Source organism: the organism of the source record quoted next, unplaced genomic scaffold (assembly GCF_019419815.1).
Source record: "Pyrus x bretschneideri cultivar Hongxiangsu unplaced genomic scaffold, Pyrus_bretschneideri_v1 Contig26, whole genome shotgun sequence".
Classification (NCBI taxonomy): domain Eukaryota; kingdom Viridiplantae; phylum Streptophyta; class Magnoliopsida; order Rosales; family Rosaceae; genus Pyrus; species Pyrus x bretschneideri.
This window is the reverse complement of record NW_025999568.1, coordinates 1,151,415-1,161,979: the sequence shown is the minus strand read 5'-3', so window position 1 is coordinate 1,161,979 and position 10,565 is coordinate 1,151,415. Positions and strand designations below refer to the sequence as shown.

At 37.2% G+C, this 10,565-nt stretch overlaps 1 protein-coding gene across 1 annotated transcript; it reads right to left on the bottom strand.

Annotated features, from left to right (window-relative positions):
• Positions 1–1,538: 1,538 nt before the first annotated feature.
• On the bottom strand, positions 1,539–5,493 carry LOC125468179 (signal peptidase complex catalytic subunit SEC11A-like). Its single transcript, XM_048587098.1, has 8 exons — positions 5,336–5,493; positions 4,730–4,842; positions 4,278–4,349; positions 2,947–2,982; positions 2,389–2,434; positions 2,090–2,177; positions 1,822–1,879; positions 1,539–1,725 (listed from the first exon to the last, which is right to left on the bottom strand). Exons 1-8 carry the CDS (start codon positions 5,412–5,414, stop codon positions 1,675–1,677), a joined length of 543 nt encoding a protein of 180 aa, XP_048443055.1. The 5' UTR covers positions 5,415–5,493; the 3' UTR covers positions 1,539–1,674.
• Between the last annotated feature and the right edge of the window lie 5,072 nt (positions 5,494–10,565).

Here is a 10,565-nt window from a genome sequence, read left to right as displayed (position 1 = left end):
GCCTAAATTCTCCCATGGACGAATCAAGACACAAATCAAAGCCAAATCCATGCAAGGGCAAGCTTTAGGAAGTCTATAAATACAAGGTCCCAAGACAAGCATAAGGTCGGCAATTCTACATTCAAGGCCGAAATTCTCATAAAAGGAGAGCCTTTGCCAAATCTTTAAAGACTAATATGCTGCTAAAACTCTCTTCAAAGAATGCACAACCAAGGCTGAAGCTTTCTTTTGACCAAAGCCGAAGCACTCCCTTGAAGAATCAACAAGCATTTGTGCCGATTCCTTCAAGACTTTGTTGCAAGCTCAAAACTTGCAACGACGTTTGTTTCAAGATCAAGTCGCCAAGACTCTTGAATCAACGAAATTCTACATCAACATGCCGTAGCCCTAAACCTGAGGTGAAGACCATCCACGCATTGTTTCAAGCTCAAAACTTGAAGCAATTGTTCAATTGTTCGTCCAAGATCAAGTTATTGCAACCCTTGAATCGACAACCTACATATCTACATCAAATTTGAAGACTGAATCAGAGGAAAATTGTAAACAGAGATTGTAACCTACAAATTCAAATCAATACAAATGTACTTTGTACACGTGTTCTTGTTTCATTTGATACAAAATTTTCTTGTTTACATGCATGGCATCTTTATCAGTTAGAAGAAATATGCTCAAGAGGTGTTGGAGAGGTTCAATATGGACTAATGCAATCTAGTTCACAATCCCATTGTTCTTGATTTCAAGCTTGTAAAAGATGAAGATTGAGTAAGAATAGCCAGCACTCTTTATAAACAGATTGTGGGAGGTCTAATGTACTTGACTGCCACTCGACTTGATATGATGTTCATAGTGACCAACAGACAGATGGAAAGTCATACCGAACTTTATTTACAGGTAGTAAAAATGGTGATGAGGTATTTGAAAGGTACAATTATTCTTGAGTTGTCCTATAAGAAGGGAGGAAATGAGGAACTAATTTCTTATACAAATGGTGATTATGCAGGAGATTAAGACAAAAAAAAAAAAAAAAAAAAAAAAAAAAAAAAAAAGAGGCACTTCAGGATATTTATTTATGATGAGCTCAGGAACCGTGTCATGGTCCTCGAAGAAGACTATTCTAATACCGTGGTACATGGTTAAGGAATAGTCTCTTAACAATTTGCCAAAACAAACTCCCTAGACTCCTAAGCACCAACAATTTTGTCATCGTCCATCCAATTTCACATATCTTCGTTGCATAAAAGAAGTATCGTGCGAGGAGAATCAATGACAAAAATAACACATGGACGTGCAAAAGGATAAAAAGGTGCGCAAAAATCATTTTTCAAGATATGAAAAAGCTTATCAGATTGCTGGTACCTATTCCATTTTAGGTTGGAGGACAAGTGGACACTTGATAGCATTGTATATGTTATAAAATAGATTGGAAAATTGGAACACCGTCATGTGATATTACTAAAATTGCACGTCTTTAACCATTGTGGATTAGTATCATCACTTGATGACTCTGCAATTTTACCGAAAAATTACGCGAAGCCAAATTTTAGTTCAGGAAAGGAGAAACTTAAAATAGATGTTAATAACATTAACCAACTATTCTGCTGTAATCTATCAGGTAAAATTGTCTCATACAATTAAGAAATTTAGCAGATTCAAGACCCCCGGAGTTTACTTCATTTAGTCCTTTGATGTTATAACAAGCAACCCCAACGCGCCAATTAGAATATACTGAACAAAGAAACAGAAAGGATTAGTTCGTAAATTAAATAACATCATTGGTGTCTCTGCATGTTTAATAAGACCATTTTCGGAGGAGAAACAAACCTTAATAATAGGTTTCTCAGTCATGATAATTGTCACCCAGCCAACATAAGGTAAAAACCTGAAAATGATGACAAATTGAATAAAATTGGGATCGGCATGAAATGATAATCACTTGACTTCTATTTTCCTTTTAAGAAGGGGAAAAAAGAACAGGTATGGTTTATTGTGAAAACAGTGAACGAAGCGATTAAGCTTCAAGACTATGACTTCCAGCTGCAAAATATGATAGTTTACCATGTTCCATAAAACGGAGGCAAAAAGTTCTTACCCTACAGCTCTGCCCATGATATGATGCCGTTGTAGCCACAGCTGACCCTGAGCATACAGAAGCCTGTCATCCCCATAATTGTTATCTCCTGAGGAAACAACAATATAGACGGTGAACATTTGAGTAAAAAAGAAGTGCAGCAACACACACAAAAGACAACATGTTTTGAAACAGCAGAAGAACTGAGGTTAGAAACAATATGAATTGTGATGCTTCTTCAACGAGATTTATGCATCAAGACTTCCAAGGATTACATCACACATAACAAGTATTTACATATATTTTCAAGAAATTGGCACCTTTTGTTAGGACATCAACTTCTCCTGTATCTTTTCGTTCATGAACCTGCAAAAACCATTGATCAGCACTGTTCACAGGACTGCAGATGGCTGTAGCCAAGCTGATTGTGGGAAAAACAAGGGGGGTTGATCTGGAAGCATCTAATAAACTAAATCTACATCAGGTGTGTAAGTGAACCTTGCTTGTTATTTGGTTGGCCGTTTTGCAGAAAATCTCAACTTCTTATAGAATAATCTTCAACGAACGTAATTAGGTCCAAGGTGTATGAAATGAAAAGACTGATATTATGGCTATCATTTAAACTACAATGTGGCAAAGCAATAGCCTGATCTGTTAGTTTAATTTTGATGTATTTGATTGTAAAAAATGTTTCCTTGTGATGTAGATAAATAAAATGTAAGAAGAAAATGCCTAAACCAAGTCCTCAAAATTTAATTCAAGTTCTATATTTTCAGCTAAATTCACTATTCCATTCACGAACTCAAACGTACGACACCTCTTATTTCAAAATCCAAAAGTCAACATGATTTAGCAATGTCAAAAAGTGTATCCTTTACCTTAATGACGCGATGGACAATTGGAATTTCACGGCCCTGAAGAAAATAGACAGAGAAAAGTAGGAACATATTAGTATTTGCTTCTTGAAAAAGGGGAAAACAATACCATTAAATAGAGAAACTCCATTGTTTTCTATCTTAGGTTAATTGATAACACACATGCTTAAGAAACAATAAGAAATTGTGTTAGTGATATACATACATGTACTTACAAACAAATGGAAGAGAAAACTGCAATATTCACAGTTAAAATGTTGGGATCAAAATTGTTTAAGATAAGAAAATTCCAAAATTTGCGCTTGTGACCAAAATTGAAAATTTTCTGCCCCTTATACAAATACTTAAAGCTCTCACGGGCCCTCAAAACTCCATAGCTGCAATGTTATGTTTTTACCACTGTTCTAAAAATCCCCGCCTACCGCTGTCTAGACCTCTCTTAGCCGCTAGGCTGCTGACCATCACCCCGCCTAGGCGCTAGATCACCGGCCACCGCTCTGATTAATCCCTAGGCATTTAAAAATTAAGAAAGTGCTTTTAGCCTGCCTACACCCACCTAGGCACCCAATTAGGTCGCGACTATCACTTAGACAAAAAATAGATAACTTTCATTTTGCATTTAATTTTTTTAATAAATTGTAAGAGACTTGTTGAATAATTGAATGAACACTCAGTATATTCTAGTTCCCCATGTTTTCAATATGCTCTAATACTTTGTAACTTATATATCATTCTATTTTTCAATTTATGTATCCTAAGTATCCTAATACAATTATGTATTTTTTTTTTAAGTATAAACAGACACTTATTTAGACAATATATAATAAGTTTACTTAAATCCGCCTAGACCCCGCCTAGCACCTAGGCTCCAGCCCACCACTTGACTAGTGCCTAGCGTGTTTTAGAACCTTGGTTTTTACATGCTAACTTTTCTTGTTGCATAAGCAAAGTTCAAAAACTAAAGTGTAGTGCATGCTAACAAAACTGGAAAACAAGCAGCAGATGGTTTACATGCCAGATGATGGATTTTTAGTGTTTTATTTGAACGAAAAGGATGTGAGTATTTGGAAAGTCATCGTCATTCATAAACAGATGAGGCAGAACAACATCAAAATTCATTGTGAAGTAGAACCTTAATAGTATATTCTCTATCATTATTGCACCTCGACAACAAAATTAAGTCCCAAAATGAAATGGCAATGAGTCAATATAGCGAGGAAAGAAATCAGAATGAATGCTCAAACAAGCATGAGAATAACTAGGCATAAAAAGCTGTACTTACAATAAAACAGAGTGAGGCAAAAATAAAAACAAAAACAATCAAAGGAACTTACATCAATATTAAAAACAACAATTTCTCCTGCACGAATGGGTTCTTTACTCATGTGCAAGAATAAAATGTCCCCCTGCAATGCGTATCAGTTCTTATCTTTAGCTACGCAAACAAATAAGTGGTAACATAAGTAATATAGATATAGATTGGTAAAACACATCGCGAAAAAGATGAATCCAGGTACAATGAAGAGGAGTACCATCGATAGCTTCCTCAAAGATAGGTACAATAAAATAAGAGAAAGAAGAAATTTTGTTCTCCCTACTTTTAATATAGTACACCACCAACATGCACAACCCTTTTAATGATAAGAGTTGCTCAACATATAAATCAATTACAAAAGTATTAAACTAATAACTAGACATAAAAAATCAGAAGGCGTGATAAAACTACCATGATAAAAATATATTATGGTAGCAAAGCATTGAAACATTAAGCATTATACTATCTCACCCTCTTGAAACCAGGTTCCATACTTCCAGACAAAACAACAACTACAGGAGACTCACTGCCGGTGACACACATTAAAGCCTTCCATATTATAAGCGCAGATGTAACAATCATACCTGAAACAGAAATCACAAAAATAAAAACCCCAGTAATGCATTTGCTGAAAAGTTATGAAACGATAACAACTGATCACTCTTCCAAAATCCAATTGAAATAACGGAGGAAGAATTTCGGATATAAGCTACTAAGTCATAAAAATTTAGACACAAAAATTAATAGAAAAGAATAGAAAAAACCACAAAATAATTGGCAAAATTTGTACACAATTGGCATTGGGTAATCAATAAAACCCACAAATACTGCATTCCCACAATTGATTATTAAGTAAATACCATTTAATTATGAATAATCTCGGTAAAGTGTCAAGCTTTACTCACCTAGACCCCAGAAGACAAAACAAATAAGAGGTAAACGTTGGAAACATCACATTTTGATTGCGACCCACATTTTCTCATCACCAAGCAGATAAAAGAAAGTATGAATACCGACTGATAAGACCCAAAACGAGAAAATTGGTGAGTGAGAGCGAGGGTTTAAGGGTTGACGAACCGAGACTGATGGCCTGGGTGAGGACCTGCCGGATCTGAAGGGATTTGATGGAGTCCACGCTCTCACCGATCCAACCCATTTCTTCTCTCTCTTTTGCCCTTTACCTCCTTCGTCGTCTTCTTCTCAATTTGCTCGTCTGATGGAGCTACTGCAACAGACCGGGCTAAAAGGACCGTTTCTTCGTGTCCAAAATAAGCCGTTTCTTTTATTCTTTTTTTGCTCCTTTTCAATTCTTTTTCAAGTTATTTTTGTTAAAAATACTTTCAATTTAAAGATTTGAACCAATAGGAATGTGCCTTATCAGCAAAATGATGTAGCAAATATTACATAGGGTGATGTTAGGAAGATTATCAATTTAAACTATATTTTGTAAACGATATGACGTAGTTGTCGATAATTGGATTATTAAAGTGTTCATTAACGTTCTTATTTATTATTTGTGGCACATCACATGGTTGACAAATATCATCTACAAAATTAGTCTATTGTTGCAGTCATATTTAGAATAGGAATGTAATTGTATAAATCCTAGTGTATCTAGAGATATATTTGAATATTCCCTTTAGTAGATATTTTATCCTAATAGAGTTGTAATCATATTAGAGTAAATATTTAACCTATCATAATACTATTAAAAGCACAATAGGGTGAAATAAAACACACCTCACAATTAAATATCTCTCTTCTCTTTCTTATTGTCGTTGGCCACCCCCTCTCTATTCCTTATAATTGTTCAGTCAATTAGGCCTACAATACATTATCAACACGCTCTTGCTAGAAGTTAAGGAACTGAAGCATAGGAGGAGGCTTTCGTCTACAAAATTCAAAGGCTTTTATATGTTTTTTGTTAATCAGATACGCTTAAAATAAAGTAAGATATTTGAAACGTCCACGAAGTATGAAAGCATTCCCTATGATGCATGAACCCCTTATATTTATATTTTCCTTCCGATATATATATATATATTGTATATGATTCATATATTTGTCAATATATATATATATATATATATATATATATACGTTTCATTCATTACGTTTCATTCATTACACAATTATTATTTTGCTAAGTGAAATTTGTGAGTCAAAACATGTAAATGAATTAGAAGCAATCTCGGTTTTTCACAAACCCTAGAAATGTTGGAAAAAGAAAAAGAAAAAAAGTCAGGAATTATGTGGTATGGTTGCACTCGTCGTTGCGCTACTGTTGGCACCATCGCCGACCACCATAGTTGGCCTGTAGCCCAGCCACGTGGAGCACGCCACCAGAACGACGTCGTCTGGACGCTTGGACTATGGTAGCTGCCCTTTAGGCATTGTTGCGCCTATACGGACACACTAGGCCTTCGGCCTGGTAGGGTTACACGGGCTTGCAGCCTAGCCTAACTCCTAAGAAGGCCTGGAGCTCTTCTTAGACTCATCTACGTGTCCCCAGCCCAACCTACCAGCAGCCTTATGTTGTTGGGCTTTGTCCTGTGCCATAGGCCTACCTGCAGCAAGCCTATGTTGCTTGTTGGGCTTCACAACCCCTCGTCCCAACTTGCTAGTAGCCTTTGCGCTACTAGGCTTAACCTGCCCCGACCCCAAAACCAAAGAGCCAGCCTCGGCTTGGCCTCTCTGCACCAACCTGCAAGCCAACCTTAAGCTGGGCTTACCTTGTGCCTTGTTTTTGGCCCAAACTAGTACCTTTTGCTGTTATGCTCACCCATACCACATGGCCCAGAGGCCTGCAACCCTCCCACAACCCAATGATCAACAGCTGTGTTGCAAGGCCTATCCTTACATCGTAACCAGCCTACTTTTGGCTGGGCCGCATTATTTTTTCAATCCAATGCCAATTTTTGGCATCCTCGCATTCTAAATCATGCCCAAATATTTTGTACTTTGATTTACTATAGTTAATTCTAATTTAATTATCACTTGGCTTATCGCTAACCAAGCTAATATGACCCGTCTGTCATTATTTTGCTTCCACAATCGATCCCATTTGGGCCCAATCTATTGAATTAATTAAAAGTGACCAGCAATCCATTAATCTAATAATTAATCCAAAATTATTGACCTAAAGATCACTGTTAGACATTAACGATTCAATAATTTATTTTTATACTTTGAACCGTTGACATCCTTTCGTTGTCCCGAAGCTCTCATACTTGAGTTCCCAAAGAAACTCAAATCCATTACACTTCAATCAACATATTGCATTCTGTATTCTTGCAGGAACCTCTCCTTTATGAACTAATCATTCATAAAACTAAATTGAACTTGTAGTTTCATTTTTAGCGCCTTTGAAACCCAAAGTTTTCATTCAAAACTTACCACATGAAACATGTAGCTTTCATGCTTAAATAAAACCTAGACATGTCTATAGAGCTCGAATGTTCTACGGTGTATGTCTATGGCTTTCCATATGACTAACCATGTTTTTGTACCCTCTGTTTTAAGGACATGTTGAACTTGAAGATGCTCAATTTCCCTGCTCTAGAAGTATCTAGAAGAAACTACCTGAAGTGGGTTCAAAATGTGAAGCTTCATCTTACCGCAGAGGGTATTAGAGCCACAATCGAGGAACCAATCGACGATGAAACCGTCAATGAAGCTGAGAAAGCTACTGATATGATCTTCATTCAAAGACACATCCATGATGCATTGTAGACCGAATACCTCGCTGAGGAGGATCCACGCACCATCTGGCTTGCTCTGGCTGATTGTTTCGATCACCAGAAAGACATTTACTTGCTTGAAGTAAGACACAACTGGCAGCATTTATGCTTCCAAGACTTCAAGTCTATGAATGAATACAACTCGGAAGTTTGTAGAATCCGATCACCACTTAAGTTCTATAAAGTAGACTTAACATACGAGGATCTCTTGGAGAAGACCTATTCGACCTTTAATACCACCAATATTGTCTTGCAGCAACAATATAGGGCACAGAAGTTCACCAAATTTTCGGATTTGATCTCTGTTTTATTTTTTATTGAAAAACAAAATTAGCTTTTGATGAAGAATCATCAAGCTCGACCTGCTTGTTTGAACGATTCGCCTGAAGCACATGTGACTAATTCTAGCAGCCACAAACTACGAAAAAATTGTCGTGGCCATGGTAATGACGGCAAGCCCACCCATGGGTCCAAGGTCCACATAACCAAGGCCCACCCAAGGGAGGAAATTTAACTTCGAAGCGCCAAACCTTTGTCCCTAAGGCCCCAAACTTCAAGAATAAGGGAAAAACTACTGTTCAATCGGCTTCCATTGAACTGGACATGCATTACTGCTGTAGATCAAAGGATAATTGGTCATGTGTATGCCGAGCTACCCCCGAGGCCATTGCCAAGTATCATTCCCGTTGTGAGTCTAACTTTGCCAATGTGGAACATCCTAAAGATGCTACTACATCCATGGAGATATTAGATTTTCAGGAGGCATTCGCTCCTATAGAAGAATAAAGTTTTATTTTTCTAGATATGTTTCTAGGGTGTTTTAACCCTTAGTGGCTGAACCCACTAGGAGTGCCCGAAACCCACCCCCTCCCAATTTTTTAGGTTTATGGTTTAATTTTTGGACAATTTTTCTTAGTCTTTTGAATAATTTGTTTGGTTTTGGTTTGTTTTGAATTATGGATAATTATTTTATAGATATTATTCTTCGATTGATTAATTGAATGAGTGGAATTATATTTATGCATGTGACCAATTCAATTAATTTATTCCTAGGTATGACTAATGGGGAAGTTAGTTGTCTGGCTGATAGTGCTACCATGCACACCATATTGTGTGAGGGACACTATTTTACTAATTTTGTACCTAAAAATGCACATTTGACAACCTTCTCAAGCTCATCCAACTTGATTGAGGGACACGGAAAGGCCCGTATAATGTTGTCCAATGGAATTATCTTAACCATTAAAGAGGCATTCTATTCTCCACGTTCCAGAAGAACGTTGCTGAGCTTCAGAGATATTCGAGACAACTAATATCATGTTGAGACCATTGAAGAGAATGGTTCTGAATTTCTTTGTATCATTTTTTACGAGTATAGCCAGAAGTGCATTCACAAGAAGATGGAATGTCTCCCGAGTAGGTTGTACATTACAACCACTCGCGGCATAGAAGCTTACCATGTGGCTAGCCCTGTGCCTCGGTTTCAAAACACTTTGCTACTTTGGCATGACCGTATAGGACATCCTAGACGTGACATGATGCGTCGTATCCTCAAATCATCACATGGGCATCATTTACCTCCCTACGTTGGATTCCTGCCTTGCAAAGCTTGTTCTTTGGGGAAGTTGAATACTCAACCCTCAATTACAAAGATTATTCATAACCCTCCTAAGTTTCTTCAGATGATTCAAATGGATATTTATGGACCTATCCAACCAACATGTAGACCATTTAGATACTTTATGGTGTTGGTTGATGCATCGACACGTTGGTCACATGTTTGTCTATTATCCACACATAACGTTGCATTTGCAAAACTCCTAGCATAAATTATTAAGCTTAGGGCTCACCACCCTGATTATCTGATCAAGTCAATTCGACTGGACAATGTTGGAAAGTTTACGTCACAGAATTTTGACGATTATTGCATATCTGTTGGGATTGATATTGAACATCTTGTACCCCATGTTCACTCCCAAGATAGCCTAGTAGAAGCTTTCATAAAGTGCCTTCAATTGATAGCTCGGACTTTGGTTATGCGAACCAAATTACAGGTATTTGCCTGGGGCTATGCAATATTACACGCAACTATGTTGGTCAGCCTGAGGCCCACTGTTACCTAACCTCATTCACCATTATAGTTGGTTACTGGATATGAGACTGACGTCTCGCATTTAAGTGTGTTTGGGTCCACAGTTTATGTGCCAATAGCCTTGCCACTACGTACCAAAACGGGTCCTTAGAGAATAATGAGAATCTGTGTCGGTTATGATTCGTCATCAATTATTCGCTACTTAGAGCCCTTGACAGGAGATCTCTTTATCGCATGTTTTGCAAATTGTCACTTCGATGAGATAGTCTTGCCTTCATTAGAGGGAGATAAGAAAGTTAACGTTCCTGTATAATGTTGCGAATTGTTGTGGTATACTCCCACTATGTCTCATTTAGATCCCCACACTACTCAGTCTGAAACTGAAGTGCGTCATATTCTAGATCTTTAGAGTAGTACTCAAAGCATGTCGGATGCTTTTATCGATCTAACAAAGGTGACGAGATCACATATACCC

Bases quoted from the DNA above. Each gene is read 5' to 3' on its own strand.
- LOC125468179 (XM_048587098.1), bottom strand. From the start codon at position 5,414: ATGGGTTGGATCGGTGAGAGCGTGGACTCCATCAAATCCCTTCAGATC. The intron at 2,435-2,946 runs GTAAAGGATACA...TGGTTTTTGCAG, and splicing joins TTGTCCATCGCGTCATTAAG to GTTCATGAACGAAAAGATAC. The intron at 1,880-2,089 runs GTAAGAACTTTT...CATCATTTTCAG, and splicing joins ATCATGGGCAGAGCTGTAGG to GTTTTTACCTTATGTTGGCT.